This window comes from Ananas comosus, linkage group 8, assembly GCF_001540865.1.
Source record: "Ananas comosus cultivar F153 linkage group 8, ASM154086v1, whole genome shotgun sequence".
In the NCBI taxonomy this organism is placed as follows: Eukaryota; Viridiplantae; Streptophyta; class Magnoliopsida; order Poales; family Bromeliaceae; genus Ananas; species Ananas comosus.
In genome coordinates, this window is record NC_033628.1 from 4,321,850 (window position 1) to 4,346,874 (window position 25,025).

Sequence of the window (25,025 nt, forward strand, 5' to 3'; positions counted from 1 at the left end):
CGATGATGATCAATGCAGGTCAGGTTTGCCTACCAGCATCTGTCCTCACCATTGGAGCTGCTTGTGCTGGAATCCAATTCGGCACCATCCCAGAAGAGGCTAGCGCTGCGGCTATGGCCCCTTTCAATGTTGTTACAAGCACAAACGATGTTAATGCTGTGGTTCCACGTCTTCCCTCTCGTGGGAGGCGTCCGAACATCGTCATTCCCAACCCTCCTCGCGTTCCTGTGAAAGAGAGGATGACTCCTATTAGTGCTTCGAAGAAAATGGAGTTACAAGGTAGGCTGGTGTTCCAAAACCAAATTGAGGAAACATCGCTACTTGATAGGGCACCTAAAGCGTCAATCTTCAATAGATTAACGTTCCCTAAGGATACTGTGACAAAGGCATTCAAGAGAAATCTTTGCCGTACTTTGAAGCTGCAAGAGATAAACAAAGAAAAGAAGTCTCGACAAACCCAACTTACTAGGTTTGTCGCCAGACCCGACGTTTTGGTCCATAACCGCTATGCACCCCTGAGATTTGTGAGAAAAAACTCACCTACTGCCATTTTGCGCCCAGAGTTACAAATGGTCCATTTAAAGCCTTATTTTGCATGTCCTCACTTGAGAAACAATAATGAGAGCTCTGTCTTCAAACGGATTTATAAAACTTTTAAGGCCGCAAAAGGGAGAATGAATTTAGAGAAGAAAATTGAGAAGCCAAAATGGCAACAGAAATCAACACTATCCTGGAAAGAAAGAAACACAGAGTGGAAACCCAAAACTCTTGCTCAGATTAAAGAAGAAAAATCTAAAATAGAGAATTTAGAGATTCACACTGTAAGAGTTATTGGGCATACACCATCAAGTGAGGCGGTTGATGAAGAAGAAACTATTCAGCAAATGCTTACGAGAGCCGCTGCAAGAAAAGCCGCGGAAGAGAAAGCAAGAGCTAAGGAAGCAAGCTCTTCGCAAATACAAAATGTCGAGAATAAAAATGATTTACCTAGTGATCCATCTGACCTGCGAGAGGAAGAAGAGATTGTATTTTTCTCGAGGGATCCAAAGGATGTTATGATTGCATCCTTAAAAAAGAAAGTTGATGAAAAGGATAGAGATATCATAAATCTCTATAAAAAGATGGAGGAGGTCACGGGTTTGATGTTGAATGTACAGAAGCAATTAGAGGATCAACGGTGTCAAACCAAGATTCTAACCCAGACAGAAGCACAGATACAACAAGCAGTTGATGAACAGTCCAAACAAGCTAAAACAACTGTTTTTAAAGAGGCTACCTCTTTGACCAAAAAAGAAATTCATAACTTGATCACTTCGCAAGTAAAAGAGACGGTAGTGGGGGCAACTCCAAAACCGAAAGGGAAAGGACACCCTTATCTATATCTATCGGAATACGATAATGTACCTTTTCCAGAAGGATATCAGGTCCCTAAGTTCAAAATGTTCAATGGTGTTGGTAATCTTGATCAGCATCTAGCCCATTTTAAGGCCATATGTGAAAATACGGGGAGTAATGGACCTCTACTCTTACGACAATTTCCGCGAAGTTTGTCAGGTATAGCATTTGAATGGTACTACTCCCTTGAAGATGAGTCTATTAAAACTTGGGCCGACATGGAAGAAGCTTTCAAAGCAAAGTTCGCCACCATTAGTGATAAGATTACTATTGCTGATCTGGTAGCCACCAGATGAAGAAAAGATGAAACAATGCTAGATTACATTACAAGGTGGCGGAATTTAGGTATAAAGTGTGAGCAACCTCTGGACCAGTCTCAAGCCGTTGGTCTTGTCACGAGCAATATTGATAATTGGATGGCCTTTTTTCTGTGCACATCTAGTTGTTCCACTTTTCATGAATTAATATCAAATATCTCTAGATTGGAGAGAACCGATCCCCAGGTCCTCGTAAACTTACAAAAGACAAAAAAAGATGATAACAAAAGAGTCGCAGACAGACCCATTGAGTGGGAGCTTCGCCATAGCATACATATCATACTGTATGTGCTTGTCGACCAGTTTGTAAAGTGACATAAGTTTTTCCCTCTATGTCACTGTGTGAGCACTAACCCTTTTGTGCCCTTGACTTAGAACTATGTTATGAAGTGGAGATCCAAAATAACTAACTTAGCGTGTATCTCAGGGTCATGCGAAAATACGATCTCGCGGAGCACGTATAGTAAAGTGCTTGGACCGATAAAGATTAACGTGAGGGGCTGAGGAAGATGTTTCGATAACACACCGCGTAAGTCTTGTGACTCATTACCCAGGCAATTATCTCGGTTGTGTTACTTGAGATAATCATGAGTATGAGAAATAACTGTGGGGTCGAGCTCTGTCATTATAGAAGAGGGACTTTGTGATGCTTGACCCGGTGTGTGTTGAAACGTCTAGGGCATAGACGAATTAAGTCAGTAATGTGCTATGTTAGTTGGGTGGTGACTTAATATAGCACTCCTGCATGCGTTTCTTTTGTCAGGTCGCACGCTCCATTACCCGTATGAAGAGATGAATGAGTGAGAGAGAATTGGCCAATGTGGCCAAGTGGGAGATTGTTGCCATGTGGTGTGTCTACATTGGCGGGTCTTAATTTAACTCGATCCACTTAAGATGTGAATTGAGATATATCCTAATAAGTTAAGGATAAGAATAAATTATATGTTTCTTATTAGTTAAGAAACATATCTTCTAGTGGATATCTATCATGAATATCCTAATTCTAGTCCTTATCCTAATCTCTTTGTGAGATTCAGGATATTTAGGGGTTCCGTTATTCTATAAATACGTCCCCCTTTTCTCTTCCATGAGAGACGATCGAATACGATCTAATTCGAAAGAATCTACGATAAATCTTCCTTCTTCTCTCTTTTCTTCCTCTCTGGGATTTCCACCTACGTTCCCAGGGTTTTGGAGTGTGGACATAGAAGAGGACTCTAGTAGCCATCTTCGATTGACATCCGTCGCATCCTATCCGTATCCGACGCATCCGACGCACCAGATCCATAACGTGAGGCGTAGGCGTGGGAGACGGCGAGAAACGTGGGAGATCTAGAAGCATCGAGACAAGGACGATCCAAGAAGGCTTGTAAAACAGGCAATTCGATCCGATTCTAGTTTCCGGATACGTTGGCAATCCGGTTTGTAAATTTTCGCTGCCCTAATATTTCCAACATAAAATTTTTTTCACTAATCACATCGATGCCCCCCAATTGGAGGGGTGAGGTGTATACATCATTTTTATGGTGTATGGATAGCATTACTCATATAATAATTGTACATTAAAATAAAATTTTTAATTTTTTTTCTTATACATTTATTATGTAACATGAAGACAGTTGATTCAATATTGCAAATCTCTAAGAAATAATGAATTCTCAGTTTGTAAACTGGGGTGGCACGCTCGCTTTAAATTTTGGAAGCGGTGGGTCCACTTCATTACTTTATACCTTGATGTACGACCTCATTCGCGATTGACATAATTCTTTTGATAATCGCTACTACGTATTTCCGTATAATTAATGGTACTTGGACGGTCTTGTGTCGTCGACACATGTTTCTCCATGAATAATTTTATACATCCATGGAACGGACAAAAACTCATCATGCCAATTAGTTCATTGTCACTTGATACGTCAACTAATTCCCATTCGTTGGCTCCCATTGGATATCGAACCGTTATGCGGAGACGGTCTTCTACTCGGTCATAGTTAGTAACATTATATATTTCCATCTCAAATTTCCGAAATGAGATATCGCGTCAGAAAGTAACCAATTGTTTACGGCCACCAATATATCGTGGTACATTATTGTACATGTCTAAATTTCCGTCCCAATGGATATAGAAAGGAACACATTCGCCAACCATAGAGTTCTAAAGTGATATAATAAATGTACAAAATTATTACACTCGTGACATATTAACATAACACATTTCTAACATACAACAAAGGAGATGATGAGAGATGCAATTATCATTTTGCGATCACGGACGACGCCGACTTCTATGCCGATCAAGAGCTCTAGAGGCAAGGGAGTGATGATAGAGACAGAGAGAGTAAGTGATCTGTGAAAGAGAAAGAGAGAGGGAGTGATCAGTGAGAGAAAACAGTGAGAGAGAGAGAAAGAGTGAGGGTTTTGTGAAGTGGGGCACAGTGAGAGAGGTGGGGGTGGGGTGGGGTGGGGGGGGCCGCACAGTGAGAGGGGGGGCTCTCACAGTGAGAGGAAGAGAGATTGAGGGTTCTAGGGTTAGGGAATGAGGGGTGGGGGATTCTTGGGTGAGAGAGGGCGGCAGCAACGGCGTCGACGGCAGCGGCTGTGGATCACAGAGAAAGAGAGAAAGAGAGAGAGAGAGAGGGATGGGGAGTACTAGGTTAGAGAGCTAATGCGGGTGGGGAAAGAGATCGGGAGAGAGAGGCTAGCGGCGGCGGCCGCGGCGGGGTAGGCCACACAAAGAGAGAGAGAGGGCGGCGTCGGGGCGGGCCATAGAGAGAGAGAGAGAGCGAGAGAGAAAGAGAGAAAGAGAGAGAGAGAGGGATGGGGGGTACTAGGTTAGAGAGCTAATGCGGGTGGGGAAAGAGATCGGGCGAGAGAGGCTGGCGGCGGCGACCGCGGCGGGGTGGGCCACACAGAGAGAGAGAGAGAGAGGGCGGCGTCGGGGCTGGCCATAGAGAGAGAGAGAAAGCGAGAGAGAAAGAGAGATTGAGTGAGAGGGGAAGGGGAGAGCTCAGGCGGGCTAGTAATACAAAGATAACACGACACAGTGAATGGTTCACCGTGTTTAACTTAATTAGCCGGCCCCAGCCCAGCCCGCATGGCGCTGACATGGCGCTTGCGTGGTAGGGACAGAGCCATTTTTACAAATATAAATTTTCTGGAGTTATTTTAAAAATAATTTTTTTCATGTGGCCAATTACAAAAAAAAAATAAAATCTTAATTATTATTGGTAAAATTATTTCAGAAGGAAAATCCCGTGGCGACTTGGATGCCGCGTACGGCGACGCAACGGACAGCGCGTGGACCGGAAGGAGACGGGATTTGTGGTGTCCTAACACCGACAGCACCCGAACTGTTACCGCAAAAAAGCAAACGTCACTCCCACGCAAACTCTCGGAAGACAGCAACCCCAATTCCTCTCCCTACTCCTGGGCCGCAGAGGGGGGAGTAATGCCCGCAGCCTCTCGGCTGCAGCGGGTCGGCGCAGCCTTGGCCTTGGCGGCGTCCGCCTCCGCGGCCTCGTGGGCGGCGGGCAGGGGCGGCGGCGGCGCTTCTCCTCCGGGGCTGGAGGCGGCGCGGAGGAGGGTCGCCGACCCGGCGGCCGCGGTGCCGCCGAGGGGCGCGCAGGAGGCGGCGCTGGCGGGGGCCGCGCGGGCGGCGCCCCTCGACCTGCTGGTGGTGGGCGGCGGCGCCACCGGCTGCGGGGTCGCCCTCGACGCCGCCGCGCGCGGCCTCCGCGTCGGCCTCGTCGAGCGGGACGACTTCTCCGCCGGGACCTCCTCGAGGTCGACAAAGATGCTACATGGAGGTGAGAGTAATCTGCACTCCTTAATTATGCCATGCATGATAATATATAAATATAATCGCGTCATGAACCAAGTATCATCTGCTGCGGATTCACGTGAATTAAGAATAGTTTATTCCCAGTAAGATACTTGACTAACATTCTAACTTAATTAATTAAGATGGCCTGAACATCACGTGTGAGCTTTGCGAGACCCCAAGTAGTTCTATATATATATATATATATATATATATATATATATATATATATATATATATATATATATTAGTCTGGCTACTATACTATTATGAGTACGATCGCCCTTGTACTCATAAGTTGTTTTCGATGATAGAGCTTCCGAATCGACGATCCACACCGTTAAACGTTATATAGAGCATTTGAAACATCTAGAAATCAAATTTTTAATTTTTCGATATCATTTAACTTACGATCAAAAGCTCACAAAATTGACAATTTTTAATGGCCGGTATGGAATACTTGCTAGTTTAACGGTGCAAAAGAATCCGAATAGGTTGAATTTTTGATAGAAAATTCTATTCACTACCTAGATAAAGATCAATAACTCCGATCTTAAATTGAAGGATCCGATCATCCATTTTAAGATATCGTTCGATTTTGACCGTTCATTTTATGCCCGCTTGATGGACTTTATTATGATTTTGAAAATTATGAAATTTATTTTCTAGAAGTTTCAAATACTCTAGATCATATTTAACGGAGCGGATCGTCGATTTGGAAGCTCCATCATCGAAAACAACTTATGAGTACGAAGGGCCCAATACTCATAATAGTATAGTAGCCCTACTCTATATATATATATATATATATATATATTATATATATAATAGGGTTAAACTTTTAATCCGATTTAAACATTTTGAGCGGTGGTTAGGCCCAAAAGATAAAGAGAGTTAAGTATGTTAGGACGGGAGTAGTTCTAGGATGGATGAACCCCTCGGAAGTTAGGGCGTCACAAGCTTCTCCACCCAACCAAAAGTGAACTTCTTAATTAATAACCTCGGTCTATGCTGACGTTGGTGAACCAACTTTATGGGTTAATTATTTTGATTCAATTCAAGTTCAAAAGAAAGCACAATTTAGACTTAAATTGCACAGAAATTTATCCTACGTTTTGCAGTAAGAAAACAAAGAAAATGTCAGCTCAAATATCCTGTTGAACACTGACCTTGTCCGTTGCCTCTTCTATCACTGTACATAACATATCCACCATCACAATGCACGTGAGGGGGTGTTAAGACTATTTTTGTTGTTTCTTATTAGTTTGATCCTTTGGGTAACATTACATATGGGGTAATCTAGTATGGAGATAAACATAGCGTTTCATAATGCCAAGTAGGTGTTTGAAATGTGCCCTTACACTTTAGGAAAGATTGCACGCATATTAGATTAGAAACCAAAATTTTGATGTCAAATATCTTTAGCTATGTTTGAAGAAATAAAGAGAAGATTTATACCCGAATTTGTGTCCCTAACATTGTATTCGAGATCCTTCTTCTTTACTCTTTACTTTTTCAGTCTGTTCTTTCATTTACTTCCCATGTTTTGCGAAACTTGTTTTCTTGTGAAGAGTGACTTTAGTACTTTAGTACTTGGGATTTGTTGAGGGGAATGAAAGCAGTAAAAAGATGGGACTTTAGGCGAGATGGAACTATAATTGTGAAGTTCTGACCTTTCTGAATTGGTCAGTTTTTGTTTATGTTCTTTCAAATTTTTGTTGCCGGTTGTCGATTGGAGTGAATAGATTAGGTTGTTCATGGTACCTGGTTGATGAGGTTTCTCACTATAAATTTTGAATTTAGGTCGAGTCTAGGTTAGCTTGTTGAACCAATCAGCATATAATGCAATTTAACTTCTGAATAAACTGAAATAAATATTATCGAAAGGCGACTGCATCAATTCATGGCTATCCAGCTTTTATAAGCTATTTTGGGTTTGCTGAGCCTTGCCGGGCATATTTTTTTGTTAATGTTTGTAACATTGACTATTATTTTTGTGCATTGTTAAGTCTAGATAACTCCTGACTCTAAAACCTGTACCAACTTGTGCTATTCTTTGATTTCACAAATGTCTCTCAATGTGACTACTTTGTTGCTGTACTTAGATTCAATAAAGACATCTTGTTCAAAGTTTTGCTGGTTATATGGGAAAACTCATTGGTTGAGAATTTTGTTGGCTCTGAAGCTTTGGTATACAATATTAATCTTTGAAACTTACTGCCGCATCCATTGTGGTGGAATGTGGATTCAAATAGATTGCTCTGTAGTCATTGTTATTGATAAAAGTAGATCATAACTTATCCTGTTACTAGCTCATAGTTGGATATAATATAGATACATAGCATGAAAACATCGAGGAGTTCACTGAAATTATTGTTTTCTGGATATCACCTGGCTCTCTTAATTAAAAGAAGTGGAGATGAATCAAGCGGGATCTCATTTTCGTCCTTGCTTTCTGCAGCTTGATGTGTTCATGTGACAAAAATTTTGAGATGGAAATTACACTTGACTCTTTAAAATTTAATGAATTAAACTAACAGTTTGATGACTAACAGCAAAGGATTGGTTTGTTACAACTATCTGAACGATAATGTCATTTGAACTAGATAATGTATCCTGTGGCTTAATGCAAAAGTTAAGAGTGATAGTGGAGATAGATGGTGATAGTTGAAATGAAGGAAACAAGAATTACCCAAATAGCATAATATGATAAGAACATTGGCTCAGAAAGCACTACAGGCTAGGTATTCTGATACCAACTATGTTGAATGTCCTTTAAGGCAATACTGAAGGATCAAATGGCAACTAAGAGGGGGGGGGTGAATTAGTTGATAACTAAAAACTCAAGTAAAATTAAATCAAGATAAAAATTGCACAACTAAATAAAAGAAGAAAATCAAACTCAGATAACACAGATGATTTATCCTGGTTCGGCCCTTCTGCTTACTCCAGTCCGGTTCTTCTTCTCCTCGAGGTACCGATTTCACTATCACTTGGCCTTTTGAACAGGGCAAGACCAAAGCCGCTTACAATCACGCAAAACTTCTTTTACAATCTCTCAAGAAGCTCACAATTACAAATCAATAAACAATTAGGACTTAGAGAATTTTTCTAAAGTTGTGTCACAAACAACATCCAAGCCCCCCTTTAAATACACTAGCCATCATTTCAAAAATGGAACAAAAGCATAATTAAATTATAATTGATTTCAATTTGAATTTTAACCATATTTGCAAATGCATTTGAATTAATTCCAAAATAAATTCGAATTCATACCACATTTGCAAAACATTTGAAATATTACTATATTGAAAAGCTCATTTGAAATTATACTAAATTTATAAAATTCTTTTAAATTAATACTACAAATGAAAAACTTTTTGAATTCATTCCACATTTGTAAAAGCTTTTAATACAACACTTATAAAACTCATTTATATCATATTTCATATTTTTTAAATTCATACTATATTAAAATCAAATTTGAATTTATACCATACATAAAATCACTTTCATACCATATTAAAATAATGGCTAATTTGACATTAAGCTCAAATCAAACCCAAAGGTGAATTGGTCAACTTGACTAGGTTGACCGGCTCAAATCCGATAAATTGTAAAGAAGTCCTCCAAATTTTTGTTGTGGCACTTGTATCCAATTTGGTACAATTTGATGTTGTCCGGGCCAATTTGAATAATTTGATTGAATGGTTACCTTTGATCAATTCCGGTTCAGCTTGAGCCACTTTAAATTCAACTATAACCTGAAATTGCTAAATGACAAATTAAATCCAATATTTGTTTGTTATCATCAAAATTTATTATTGGATAAAATCCAACAAATACATGCTGAGGGTAGCTTCTAATCCAGTTCAGCATTGTGTTTGAATTATATTACTCAAAGCTTGACGGTAGCTTTTGTGATAGGACACCAGGACTTGAAGAAATTTGAGTGTGCTCGATAATTAAAATTGAGCTAGATTTTACAACTACTTATTTGCCACTTGTTGATGCAAAATAAGTAAAAGCAAAGTACAAAGATTGAAAATAGCTTCAAAGCATGTTGCAATGCCACTCAAGACTTTATTCGTCCATGCCATTTACTTTAATTGGTGTACGCTGGGTCAACAGCCAGTTTCTTAGACCTTAACTGCATTGGCCCACACGAAGCCAGGCCTTCGAGCACTCTTTGAATTTGGAAGATATCGGCTGGAAAGGGAATAAATATAAAGAGAAGGAAAAGGAGGCGATGAGAAAATAGTCTTCAATTTGTTGACTTGGGTTGCAGTGACAGCACTATACATAAAAGCCACCTAACTTTGATACGAAGTGACATTTTATCAGGTTGTGTCCCTTCAAATGTTTCCGTTGACTTAGGGTGTAACTATCAATTAGTTACTACTTTGTCAATGGGTGCCTTCACAATAATTTCTTTATTTTCAAGAAAAAAATCTGCTGAAGAGAAAAGAAAACCTAGAGAAGTCCATATAGATATTGGTGATATAGTTACATACCTTAGTAGATTTTTCTTCCACCTGTTATATTAATGTCTTTTATCATCTTTTTATCCAGTTAATCCAATTCAGAGGTTAGCCAATGAGCTTATTCACCTACAGAATCCCGACGAAATTCTTTTTGTGTGACACCCCTTAATTTCTTTATTGTAGACTTCCAAGGGTTATTGTAGAAATATTTATCCATGGTTGTGTCATGCTATAATTTTTTTCCCCCTCCAATCGCGACTTTAATTTCATCTTCATGTATATACTTTTAAAAGTGCATGTGTCAGTTGTTAAGATGTTTATGATTCTGTTTTTTCTGAACTTTGTAAAATATTAACACTTGAACCATTTTTAAAGGAATTACAGACATTAGAACCACCCAAAGAAACTATTTTTTCATGAAAAATGATAAGCAAATTTGGGTCAATCTATGCCAGTGTATCCATTGCTAATTATATAAGAGGAGACTGGTAGGTGAACCAAGTCAGACATTACTTCTGTTCCTTGCTTAGTGCAGCTTGGTTGAACAAAAGCTGTGAACTGCTGAATTTGCAGTCTAACCTTTTAATCTTAAAAAGTAAACTGATTTTTAATGATTGGCAACTAAGGATTAGTTTAGTGTCCCTGTTGTGTCCTTGTTCTAATTTTTTTCGAAGTTGATGAGTTGCTATTTTCTACTCATATAGTGTTGCATGCCCTGCATCTATCTGTGTTACCTAAGTATCTTATCAATTTGTTGACATTTATTACTTGGGTATTCGTCATTTGTTCGTGTATATGGTCTGCTGGCTTTTGGGCTAAATTTAGAATTTTATTCTATGTATTGGCGTCATTTCCTATAAATGAGCTACTGAATCCATAATGCTGCATTGTACATTCAGGGGTCCGATACTTGGAGAAGGCAGTTTTTAATCTTGATTATGGGCAACTGAAACTCGTTTTCAATGCACTTATAGAGCGGAAACAAGCAATTGAGAATGCTCCACACCTGTGCCATCCTTTACCATGTATGACCCCCTGCTTTGATTGGCTCGAGGTTGTGTACTATTGGATGGGCTTGAAATTGTATGATCTTATTGCTGGTCGAAGGATGCTACATTTGTCACGTTATTACTCTGCAAATGAGTCGTTTGAACTGTTTCCAACACTAGCAAGAGATGGCCGAAATAGAAGCCTCAAAGGAACCGTGGTTTATTATGATGGGCAAACAAATGACTCTCGGCTGAATGTGGGATTAGCTTGTACTGCTGCTTTGGTGGGTGCAGCAGTGCTTAACCATGCAGAAGTTATATCCTTGATTAAAGATGAGGTTGGCGAGAGGATTATTGGTGCGCGCATACGTGATACGCTATCAGGTAGAAGAAAGCTGGTCTTTCCTCTTCTCTGAATTTAGGTAAATTACCTATGACAACTTATGTAGAAAACAGCCAAGTCGTGTTTTCATATTCAATTAGAATATTTCGTTATATTTTTTTTACTCCATTTGGAATATTTTTGAATAAATGTATTTATTTTTCGTAAATTCTCCTCTGTCATATGACTTATATTTCTCAGTAAGGTTTTAGGACATGTTGATGAACATTTTTCACAGAGCTTTTGCTAGGATTTTTTATGACTTGTTTATATGAACAGATGTTAGATTGTAGTTAGATTTGTAGTAGTTTATCTAAATCAAGTCAAATTCTAATTAAATTAGGATAGGAGGAGATTTAGAGAATAAGTTGAGTTTAATTAAGAGTCCAATTCGACTATGAATTCTAATTAGGCTCTACATTGGGGAGCCATGCATTATATAATGCATACTACATCCACATTAAATTAATTAAGTCGTGGTGTAGCGTGCTCTGGAGAAAGGCTGAGTTGTGGTCTATACACGTCGGAGAGATATGAGCAAATGGGATGAGAGGCCGAGCCATGTGAGTCTCGTATGGATGTGATTTTGGGCCATATGCGATAAAGCACATTGGCTGTATTTGGGACTTAGGTCTTTTGAGAGAGAGAAACTTTTATACTCCACCTTCGAATAATAAAAGTTTCCCCTTCGATAATAAGTTTCCCCTTCGTCTTCACCCGTGGACGTAAGTTAGTGGCTGAATCATGCAAATATTTGTATATTTTATTTTTCTTCTCTCTTTCCTGATTCACTTTTGGTATTTTTGCGGCCAACGAATTTGGAATAGTTTCATACAAGGTTTAAAGTGCCGTGGCACGGGGGCGTGCCGTTGTTTGCCTGACACGGTACTACACCGGCATGCTTCCGTGCCGACACATGGTATGTTTGCGTGCCGATGGATACGTACGACATCCTACTGGCACGCTTTGGCACGGATTTATTTCAGTTTTTTGGGTTTCAATAAACTTTTATAATGTTATTTTGAAAGATTTAATTAAATAATTATGAATATTTACTATGTATAACTTATCAATTTACATATTTGTAAGCTTTTTTGTATGTGAAGTACAACTACACCTGATACAAAATAAAAATTTTTACATGTTAGAATTTTAAAAGTGCAAAGACATTTCTTTCTTTCTTTTGATCATATTACAGTTTTTCTTCTATAAAATACAAAAAAATAATTTTTAAAATAATTTGAAAATATTATTTTTAAAAGTATTTGAAAAAAAATATTTTTTAATTAATTTTTTCAAAAAAATTAGATCTATCAAAAAAATTAAGCAATAAATTTTATGACAAATAAATTAAATAAATTTATGTATCAATTGATTTAATTTAGCTTCAGTATTTTTAATCTTCTAACGCAAAAATAAATTTTTATATTTGATGTGCCTCAAAATTTGTTTATTGAGTTCGATTTTGTTCTCTTAGTTTGCCAAAAATTTCATGGTGCAACAAATTTTGATAAAATAATTTATGAAAAAAAATGGATGTCTATGGTGGAAGCAGAGGACTCAAGCCGATAAGGGTGGTGCGGGGGGTTTCGCCCTCTGCCTTATGGATCGGATATGTAAATTAAAAATTTGCCCGTATATTGATAAACAAAAAAATCAAATTATAATTTTTTTAACTTATCTAACAAGTAAATCTTTGATTTGCAATATCCTTGGGGGGTGTGGGATACTTCGTGGTATCCCAAAGAACAAAACAAAAAGAAAAAAAAGCAAAAAGCAAAAAAAAAAAAGTATGCCAGCACGGCACAGTGCCGTGGCCCGGACTTGCGTATTGCTCTGTCTCGCGCGATACGCAGGTTCGTGCCACAACGGAGAGGGGGCTCCGAGACCCCCCTGTACCGTGCACCTAGAAAGTGGCACGGTATGTGCCGCACTTTAAACCTTAGTTTTATATATAAAATATAATAGGGCTAAAATCTTTAACTCGACTATAGTATTTTGGGCGGTAGCTACGCCTAAGAGGTTGAAAGGGTTAAACGTGTTAGGGTTAGAGTAATTCTAGGATGAGTGACCTCCTAGGAAGTGGGACATCACAGTTCGTATCAGAATTAATCACCAGTCAGAAATGTGAGACGAGTCTTGGCTGAGCTAGGATCATACAGTGGGCAAAAGGCCACCCTCGAGTTGACAATCGTTGTGGGTGGAGTGTAGCTCTCCACAAGGTCGGCTAAGGCTAGCGAGACGAGTTTCACATCGCCTAGTGCTTGTGAGTGTGTTTGAGCCTGACAAGGACGTCAGGACTTAAATGGGGGAGAAATGTGACACTCCTAGAATTTGAAATAGTCATATATATAAGGAATAATAGACCTAAAACCTCTTAACTCGGTTATAGCATTTTGGGCGATGGCTACGCCTAAGAGGTTAAAAAACTTAATCATGCTAGGACTAGAGCGGTTCTAGGGTGGGTGATCCTCTGGAAAGTGGGGTATCACACTGGTATCAGAGCCAGATTGTTCATTTGGGTGTCCAAAATGTCTACAAAACTTGAGAGATCAAGAAATTTGATCACCCAATAATTTCCTAAAAGGCGCTGTTGGGAAGGAAACAATGTTTGGCGCTTTAACGGAAAAGTAGAAGAGGGATATGGATGCCAAAGCCCTTAAGGCCATTCATAACGAAGTTCTACGTGAGTTCTTAACAAGAAGACTGCCGCGGCTCTATGGTTGAAGTTTGAGTCTCTTTATATGATGAAATCTTTCACAAATAAATTATATCTAAAGCATTGGTTACTTATGCTACGCATATCGGAAGGTATGTCTATTAAATCTCATCTTAATGCATTTAATTATATTATTGCATATTTACAATCAATAGATGTAAAGATCGAGAAAAAAAGGAAGCCCTTTTATTTTTATGTTCTTTACCTCCGTTATATAAGCTTTTCAGAGAAACCTTCCTCTTTGATAGAGATATCTTATCTATTGAAGATGTCAAGTCGTTTATGCATTTTAAGGAACAAATTGATCGGCAGATCAATGGTAATTTGAGTGAAAGTACTGCAGAGGGCTTTGCTATGAGAGGGAGGCTCAAGAAAAGGGTTCTAGCACTAGCAGACAGAAATCAAGATCAAAGTCACAACATAGGAATTTGATTTGTAATTATTGTAAGAAGAAAGATCGTATCAAATCTAAATGCTTCAAGCTAAAGAAAAACAAATGCAAAACAACAAGAGTATAAAACAAGGAGAAACGAGCAGAAGTTACTCTTGCTGATGGCAGTTCTGATAGTTTGGATTATGTTCTCTCTGTGTCTGACGAAATAAAACTTATGAATAATTGGATAATGGATTCGGCTTGTTCCTTTCACGTATGTCCTAATCGGGATTGGTTTTCCACACATGAATCTATCAAAGATAGAGTTGTTTTGATGGGTAATTATTCTCTATGCAAAACTATTGGGATAGGAGTAGTGCGAATTAAAATACATGACAACAAAGTGAGCACTCTTTCTAATGTTCGGCATTTTTTGAATTTGAAGAAAAAATTTCTCTCTTTAGGTCTCCTTGATGCTAATGGATACAAGTACACCACTGAAGGTGAAGTTATGACAATTAGCAGAGGTGCTCTTGTTCTAATGAAAGTGAAAATGGATGAAAATTTATATATACTACAAGGATCTACTGTTACCGGTTCTGTAGCTACTTTCTTGTTTTTCGATTCGGATTCCAACATTATGAAATTATGGCACATGCATTTCGTGCACATGAGCGACCATGGGATAACTAAATTAAGTAAGAGATGCCTCTTATGTGGTGAGTATAGAAAAATTAGAGTTTTGTTAACATTGTGTATTTGGCAAGGCAAAAAGGGATAAATTTCAGTATTACAATTCACAAGACTAAAGATACTTTAGATTATATTCATTAGACATGGCAAACAAGCGAGTTGGGTAAACCACACGTGGTTTATTATACCCGCAGGTCATATAGGTGTGGGTAAAATTTACCTACAAATATTTTGCTAGTCTATATCTTTACCCCCGGGAGGGTGGGTATGCTGGTTCCCCGCAAGATTTCTTTTGTTTTGCCCTATACTGTCCAAATGCAAAATTAATACATAATTTTTAAAAGAACATAATATAACTTGTTTGAATTATCGCAACATACAATAAATAATATAAAGTCCTAAAATGCATAAATTATATGTAAAAGTATTTTACTCGTAGGTCGGGCCGTCGGATGATGGTAGAGTGTTGCGGTAGGAGAGGTGGCGTGGTAGAAGACGTGGTCACTGTGAAAATAAGACACGAGGAGAAATTAGGTTTAGGGTTTTTAGGAATAGATAGACAATGAATATATTTTAATTAAACAAATATACGCAGGTACTCGCGGATACCCACGAGTTACCCAAAATGCCCACAATTTAACAAGTACCCATCTGTTTTGCCTATAATTTTTGGCAAAAAGTTAGTACCATATTGGCAAATTTACGGGTAATCCACGGGTACCCTTAGGAAAGGATTTAAGTGCCAATCGGCACAGGTCGTATCCACCATGCCATATCGTGCCAGCAAGATATCGACACGATATAGCTCTCATGTCGATGACACAGCTCAAAGCCTTATATTCTTTAAATTAGTAAGTAATTTATCAATAAAGTTCAAAATATTTGATAAAAATACATAATAAATAGTTGGAGTATTTTGTTGCTAAAGAAAATAAATAGTTCATGCTATTATGTGTTGACACACTTGTATTTTTTGTGACTGGCACGCATCGGCACGGTTCGGTACGCACCGTGCTGTACTGTGCCAGCAAGTTGATGCAGCAAATAAATCTCGTTTTATTTTCGAATGCAATTTTCTTTTATTTTGTAGGTTCATGTTTGATTCGGACTTAAATCATTAGTTTAGTTGATTTGGCTAACCCAAACCCTTTTCTCCCATAAACAAAAAAAAAATCCCAAAAAGACCATTGGAATTCCCAAAAAAAATAAAAGAAAGACCTTTGAAATTCTCAAAATTGCTTCGTTTTCTATTCATGACTCTTGGGTGACCGTGTTATGTTGAAAACGAAAAGACAATTAATTTATTATAGGAGGGCTCTCAATACTATAAATACATGGTTCTTGAAGCCTTAAAGGAGATATATTTGGATGAATAGAAAACTCTACTCTCACTCTTTATCCTTGGTCTTCTACTTCCCGGTGAGATCATCGACGCTTCTTCCTCGCGTCGAGATCGTCTTCTTCCTCAACTTGATTGTTGTCACTTCTTCCTCATGACAAGATCGATTTCTACTTCTATCCCTCCTCTTCTTCCGAGTCACTACCTCATCTTCTTCTTCCCCGTTGCCGAAGTTCTACCCGTGGTGTACCGCCCCCCTCGTCGATCGTGGATTCCCCGCAATCGTGTGAACGGTGCACTTTTTGTATCTCTCATCTCCTGATATCCTATTATCCCTTTTTAATCTAGCCTTCCACCATTACCAACCATATTTGCCAAACCACCAAACCTAAAGCTTTAAGTCCGATAAAGCTGAATTTACCTTTTGAAACTATTATATGTATTTTCAGTTGGTTGTTATTATCTCATATATTGAAGGTTTATCATCATCTTAGTATTACTTCAATTTGATTTTAATTTTTTGTCTTGCTGAAATTTTTGCTTCCTTGTTTAAAGTTTATCGGAATTGATAAATTGAACCTAGTTTTACCTTTAAACAAAAGCAAACTTGAAAATTCAATTTTAGCAACCTCTCGGTTTGCATCACAAGTTTCCGGCACGACCCCGTGCTATGGCACTTAAATCCTTGCCCGTAGGTACAGGTAGAGATTGCCAAATCTAATATTCATTCTGATCTTTGAGGACCCTTACGTGTTTCATTTAAAAGTAGCGCTCGATATATGCTTTCTTTTATCAACTATTATTCTAGAAAATTTTGGGTATTTATGTTGAAGTATAAAAGTGAGGTGTGCAAACACTTCAAGCAGTAGAAAGCTATGATGAAAATTGGACGAAAGAAAATCAAGCGACTCAGAGCAGAGAATGGTTTGAAATTCTGCTCATCTAAGTTTGACGAATTTTGTAAAAATAAAGGCATCGTTCGGCACAAATAGTCAGACATACTCCATAGCAGAATGGAGTAGTAGAGCTTACGAATAGGATCCCTTTGGAGAGAGCGCGTTGGATGCTCTTGAATGTTGGTTTATTGAAGGACTTCTGGGCAGAGGTACTTTCTATCGCTTTTTATTTGGTTAATCGTTTTAAGTATACAACTATTGAGTGTAAAACTCTGAAGGGGGTATGGTCTGGTAAACCTGCTAATTATCTACTTTACGAGTATTTGGATGCCTTGCATATGCTTAAGTTAATAATGGTAAATTAGAACTTAGAACTCTAAAATATATATATTTTTTTGTTATGTATCTAAGGTGAAGGGCTATTGATTAATCAGATGAAGGGCTATTGATTATGATACCGTGATCCCAAATATCTAAATTTCTTGTAAGTAGGGATGTTACTTTTGATGAATCTGCCAGTTTCAGCTGAAAAAGTAGTTTTTTGTTGACACTGCTTCAAAGAAGGTAGAGGATGTTAAGAAGCAAATGATGTTCGAGACAAATGATTCAATATTTCTGCAGAAAGGTCTCTCTTCTCAGCCTGATCCAATGCAGGTACTTGATAGCTCCGAAACAGAACAAATTCGACACAATACAACATTTCTATAGGTCAACAGAGAAGACAGATAAAGCCGCAATAGTGATATATAGATATAGTAGCGTCTTCTTTATCTCTAGTTGACGAGAATTGATGCTTGTTGTAATGGAATAAAGAATTTGAAAAGATGACCTCTTTCCTCTCTTGGAGGTGTCAGTGATTTATATTATAATAATACATTGGTTTGAGATTATAACAGAATCAATTTAAATTTCTTAAATACGTAAGTTGTACAACAACTTGCTAAGGAAATACTTGACAGCGAGGATGACATGGAGTTGTTACAACAAATCTTCTCAATACGCCCCCGTAAGCTCAACTCAATAGGGATGGCGTTGAGCATGGACCGAATCATTGAGAACCGCACCCTGGAAAGAGATCTCGTGACTTACTTTCGTCAATGCATTAGCAAGCTGATCTTTGGTGGATAAGTAACGGGTTAATTACACCATTGGTCCCCAACCTTTGCACTTTTCTTTCACTTTGGTCCCTTTTTTTTTGGCAATCAAGTCCCCAACCTTTTGATTTCATACAATTAAATCCCAGCCATCAGAACGGGCGTTAAAATTGACGGAAAATGCCACGTTAGCACCATGTCATCGCCATGGTGGCGTTGTGTCAGCGCAAGCTAATTATACAATTTTAATTTAAATTTTACATTATAAATTTAAATTTAAAATTAAAATTATATTTTGAATTAAATTATAAATTCGAAGCAAAATTTTTATTTAAGATTTAAATTTTAAATTTAAATTTTGATATTGGATTCAAATTTAAATTCAAATTCAAATTCCGATTTTGTATTTAATTTTAAATTCAAATTCACATTTTGAAATCTAATTCTAATTTAATTTCAAACTTTGATTTGGAATTTCAAATTCAAAATGTGAATTTGAATTAGAAATTTAAATTCAAATTTTGAATTGAAAACAAATCTCAAATTCAAATTTAAATTTTGAATAAAAATTTAAAATTTAAAATCAAAAATTTGAATTTCATTTTAAATTCAAGTTCAGATTTTAATTTTAAATTTTAATTTTAAAATTTTGATTTTAAATGCAAATTCAAATATCAAAATCAAAATAAAAAATTGAAGTTTGAATTCAAAATTTAGATTCAATTAAAAATTCAAATTTAAAATTTGAATTTATATTCAAAATTTTAATTCAGCATTAAATCAAAATTGTAACTTTAAATTGAAATTCAAAATACTAATTTCTAATTAGTTTTAAATTTTAATTTTAATATTAATTTCAAATTTAAATTCAAAAATTTCAATTTTTACTTTTGGGGAGTAAAGTGAAAAACGTGCAAAGTTTAGGGACCAAAATTGATATGAAAAAGAAAGCCACTTAGGCGCTGACATGGCGATTCCGTTAATTTTAACCTTTTTTTAACGGTTGGGATGTAATTGCAATAAAATCAAGAGATTGAGGACTTGATTGCAAAAAAAAAGAAGGTTGGGGACTCGAGTGACAATTTGTGCAAAGGTTGGGACCAATGATGTAATTAACCTGATAAGTAAGAGACGTGCAATGATTTAGAAGCAACACGTTCATGAATAAGTGATAGTCAATTTTGACATGCTCTGTGCGGGCGTGAAAAATAGGATAGGCCACCAAGTAAGTCGCACCAATATTGTCATACCAGAGGCATGGAGGAGAGGGCACAACAATTCCTAGTTCGTGCAGTAGCAATTGGATCCAGATTAACTTGGCGGTCGCATTCGCAAGAGCCTTGTTTTTTGCCTTAGTACTGGAGCGGCCTACCGTGGCTTGTTTCTTTGTACTCTAGGACACCAAATTGCAGCCAATGTAGATGACATATCCGCTAGTAGAGCATTGATCGAGAGAGCATCCAGCCCAATCGGCATCGCTAAAAGCATGAAGTTGACGATTGGAGGCATGATGTAGCAAAAGACCATGGCTCAATGTGCCTTTGAAAGAGCGCAAGATTCGCTTGACAAGAGCCCGATGCTTTTCAGTTAGAGTCTGCATGAATTGGCAGACGCAATATACAACATAGGGTGCATTTGGTCTTGTTAGGGTGACATATTGAAAAGCGCTAACTATTCTTCCGAACTGCGTTGGATCATCCAGAGGATGAGAAGAATTGGAAAGCATCACATCAACCGCCATAGGGGTGTATACAGGTTTGGCATTTTCTATATGTGCTCAACGAAGCATGTCCAACACATATTTGTGTTAGGAGAGAAAGCATCTATTGGGATGGAGGTGAGCTCAACACCAAGAAAGAAATGGGTTGGGCCCATATCCCGAAGAGCAAACTTAACCATGAGAGAATTGATTAAAGTGTCGATACTAATCGTCAGACCTGTGATTAGAATATCTTCAACGTAAATGAGAATATAGATAGTTGAGGAAGATGTGACCTTGTAGAAGAGTAAAGTGTCGGTCATGGACCTGGTAAAGCCGAGGGTGATTCTCAGCCGATGGAACCATGCTTGAGGAGCCTGACGAAGACCATACAAGGATCAGCGCAGCTGATCGACATGATGCGGGTATTGTCAAAGTCGGGCAATTGCTCTATAAAAATAGGCTTTTTGAGGTTGCCATGAAGAAAGGCATTCGAAACATCGAGTTGGCGAACAGGTCAATTGGAGGAAACGACAACGGAGAAAAGGAGACGCACATGGTGATTTTAATCACTGGGTTGAAAGTCTCGGTGAAGTCCACCCATGCTATTGTCTGAAGCCCTTGGCAACAAGGCGCTCTTTATGTCGCTCACTAGACCCATCGGAGCGTTGTTCGGTCTTAAAGACCTATGTACAACCGACTATATTCATGTTCATTCGGCGTGGAACAAGCTGTCAGGTACCATTCTAGATCAGGGCGTCGAATTCTGTCACCATGGCCGTACGTCACTCTAGATAACAAACTGCTTGTTAATAACAAGTGGGCACAGGAGGCATTGTGAGGGCGACAGGAAGAGCCTCAGGCAGAGCGTGCACTGTGGAAAAAGCACACGTGGGCAACATATCCCATCCTTGGATCGGGTGACAATCGAATAATGAGAAGTTGATGGAGGTGGAGCATGTATTGTAGAGGAGGCAGGCAGATCTGCTGCAGTTGTGGGTAATGGTTCGTCAGCTCTCGCAGGTTCTGGCTCGAGGGCGGCACGGTTATCGGGCACAGCGGGAGTCGAAGTAGGGTTCGAATACGTGCCAGGATGGCGCTGTTCTTCTAAACAAGGCACGGTTATTGACAGGCCATCTGATGATGAGGGAAAAACACTGATAGGGAAAGTGGGAAGCTGAGCAGTTGCTTTAGTAGTCTCTTGAGATGACGTTAGGGAAGAAGGAACCTTTTGTGCAAAATAAAATTTGTATTCATCAAAGATAACATGCCGAGCAGTAAAAAACAAGCCAGTGGGAAGATGCAAGCAGTTATATCCCTGATGAGTACTGCAATAGCCTGTAAAAACACATAAATTTGATCGAGAATTGAGCTTGTTATTCAAATAGGGACGCAAGTAAGGAAAGCGGGCACACTCAAAAATGCAAAGAAATGCACAGTCGGGTGATCGAGCATACAACTTTCCATAGGGGGAAACATTGTTTAGTAAAGTAGTTGGAAGGCGGTCTATAAGATATGTCGCGTGAGGACAGCTTAGGCCAAAATGACCAGGGAACATTGGCAATGGTCATAAGAGCGAGAGTTGTCTCAATTAAGTGACGATGCTTTTGTTCGGCTGCTCCGTTTTGTTCAGGGGTGTAGGGGCAAGAGAGACGGTGTGCGATGCCAAAAGAATCAAGATACTGGGTAAGGACCCATAGTTGCCACCCCAATCAGAATGAAAGATTTTAATTTTTTGATTGAAGGGACGCTCAATGTGCCTTCGGAATTGTAAGGTGTCATAAACGTCAAACTTAGGTCGAAGAGGAAATAGCCAGAAGAATTTACTAAACTCACGTAGAAAACTAACATAATATTGATAGCCATCAATAGAGGTCACTGAGGAAGGCCCCTACACATTAGAAAATAGAATGTCAATAGGATGAGAAGATAAAGGACTCTATTAAGATGCAAAGGATGAGATTTCACCTGTTGACGTGCGGGTACAAAGTGATAACATTCTATTTGAAGAAACAATAAGTGAATGCTTGGAGAGAATATTAGAAAGTAGAAACTATGCGCATGGTAGGATGCCCAAGTCGATTGTGCTAAATAGAAGGTGATGCCCGTTCTCCAACCATAGTGCGCGGTTGGTCTAGCTTATTAGTAGATTGTAATTGATAAAGTCCATCTTTAAGACGACCTCGCAGCAAGGGCATCCCGGAGAGGAGATCCGTCACAAGAAAAAAGGATGGATGAAACTCGACAATAACGTTATTGTCACGAGTAAATTGTTGGACAGAGAGAAGGTTACGTGTGATTTGCGGAACATGTAAAACATGGCAAAGAGAAAGAGGATGGGAAGAGGAAAAAAGGGTGGCAGCCCCAATATAAGATATAGACAAACCTGCACCGTCACCACCTTGAACCTTGCCATTCCTATGATAGGGCGTCGGGTGCTGTAGCTGATTGTAATTGGGCGTGATGTGATGCGTCGCACCTGAGTCGGGGAACCACGTAGCATCTGAAAGTGGGCGGTTAAAAGTAGGGACAATGGGCACCATCTGTGCTTGATGAACAGTTGGCGTTGGAAGAATAGGAGCATTGGTCGGGGTAGCATTATAAGTGAAGTTTGGATCAAACCAGTGGACACATTGAGACATAATGACCTGGCTTGTCCACGAAAGTTGACAGTAGGGACCATTGCGCTGCTATGATCGACCGTGCCCCCGGCTACAATTGGGACGTGCGGTGGGATAATATTCCGAGGAGGATTGTGGAGCAGCATTCTGTTGTTGATGCATGTTGGGAGTTGTAGACAAAGAGGTACACACTGCCTCGTGCGCTGACGGGAAGGGGACCTTTGAGGTGAGGGTTGCCTAATGCTGCATAAAATGTTCATTGGCAAGGAGAAGCCCATGGACGTCATCGTGAGAGTAGTTTACCAAGGCCCGCAAGAACTTGGAGAATGAGCTTAATCTTGGGTATGGACTGACCAATGGACTTCATATGCTGTCGGCGAGCTGTTTTACCTCCTGAATGTATTCAGTGATTGTAGAGGAGCCTTTCTTCATTGAAAGAAAGCAGGATCGCAAGTGAAGAGCGCGTGCACCCGAGGTGGACTTGAAGGCATGAGAGAGAGCTTCACAGACGTCCCGAGATGTATTAATAAGACCTGCTACAAGAGTTAGCAAAGAGTCATGAAGAGAGTTTGCCAACCAAGCAAGGACCTGTTGGTCTCTTTTTATCCAGTTTAGATACGTTGGGTTGAGAGTTGGTGGAGTGGGAGGATCATTGGCAACTGAGAGGGCAGCAGGTACGAACTTGGAAGGACATGGTTCCGTACCATCCACAATGCTTATTAGCTCAAGGCTCTGTTGGATAGGAAGGCACTTTGTCTTCCGGTTGATATAATTGTCTTGACGGAGCTGGGTGAGAGGGACATTCATAATATGCATGGGGTTGGAGGAAGGGGAGGCGATGGCCATCTAAATAAGAGGTTGTGAAACAAAGGCTTTGATCCCATGTAATAGAATAAATAATTTGAAAAGATGACCTCTATCCTCTCTTGGAGGTGTTAGTGATTTATATTAGAATACATTGGTTGAGATTACAACAGAATCACTTTAAATTTCATAAATACTTAAGTTGTTGCAACACCTTGCTAAAGAAATACTTGACAGTTAGGATGATGTGGAGTGGTTACAATAAATCTTCTCAATACTGTTGAGTCTTCCCCTTACACAGAAGCTATTTCTAACGCTAAGCAAAACAAATTGTTATAAATAAAGAGATAAGAGTCTCTCCGCAAAAACCACACGTGGGAGTTGGTGAAGCCACTGAAGGAAAGAAAATTGTCAGTTGGAAATGAATCTTCAAGAAAAAAGAAGGTACCCCAAGTGTTGAAAATACTATATACAAAGCAAGATTGGTTACAAAGGGCTCTAGTTAGATAGAGGGTGTTGATTCTAATGATATTTTTTTCCACTTCTTGTCAAACATAGCTCTTCGTATTTTGCTCTCTTTAGTCGCTACTCATAATATGGAGTTGGAGCAGCTTGATTTGGAAACAACATTTTTGCATGGCGAGCTTAAAGAACAAACTAATATGCATCAGCCTGATGGTTTTTTTGTTCAAGGAAAGAAGATCATGTCTGCTTGTTAAAGAAATTATTATATGGTTTGAAATAGTCTCCTTGGCAGTGGTATAAGCGATTTAACTCATTTATGATTGGTTGTGGCTACTCAAGGAGGAGTGAGTTGTGTTTATTTTAGGAAGCTTGATGATGGCATTTTTCATTTATTTGTTGCTTTATGTTGACAATATGCGTCACGCTCCAAACCCGAGGCATAACAGACGCTGCATACTTACTAAATTAGTAAATATGCAAGGCTACAGAACCAAACAGAAAACATGCAAAATGGTGATCACAGAATTTTTCATTAAATCCAAAGAGTCAAAAGATGAGACTAACAATTGAATTTCAACTAGAATCAAAATGAATTCTAACATATATAAAACTAAACTGCGGAATACAAAAGAAAATTCGGTCCACTGAATACCATAATTAACAAAATGTGGGTACACAAAAATAACGAAATAGAAGCAGATAAACAAATGATCGTTTATGAAGTCCAAAAAATATTCACATCTAAATATACTAGACATAAAAACACAAGAAACTAAAATCAAACACTAACTACATCTAACGTTCACTCAGTCCCGGCCCCGCTCGACAAATTAGTCTCTGTACCTGGGTAAGCAACCATACACCACATTAATCAAATTAAGCATTCAAATAAATATATAATAAATGCTCTGAAGTAAATTTTCATACAAAAAATT

General features: G+C 38.7%; 1 protein-coding gene across 2 annotated transcripts in view; it reads left to right on the forward strand.

Moving 5' to 3' along the window:
• LOC109713577 (glycerol-3-phosphate dehydrogenase SDP6, mitochondrial-like) overlaps window positions 4,941-25,025 on the forward strand; it is a 33,047-nt gene continuing 12,962 nt past the window's right edge. The window contains exons 1-2 of one of the 2 annotated variants that reach the window (XM_020237699.1): window positions 4,941-5,518; window positions 10,916-11,389. In XM_020237699.1, the coding sequence (XP_020093288.1) occupies window positions 5,161-5,518; window positions 10,916-11,389 (832 nt within the window). In that variant the 5' untranslated portion in view covers window positions 4,941-5,160. The remainder of the gene's footprint in view (window positions 5,519-10,915; window positions 11,390-25,025) is intronic. The other variant, XM_020237700.1, reaches the window with a different exon arrangement.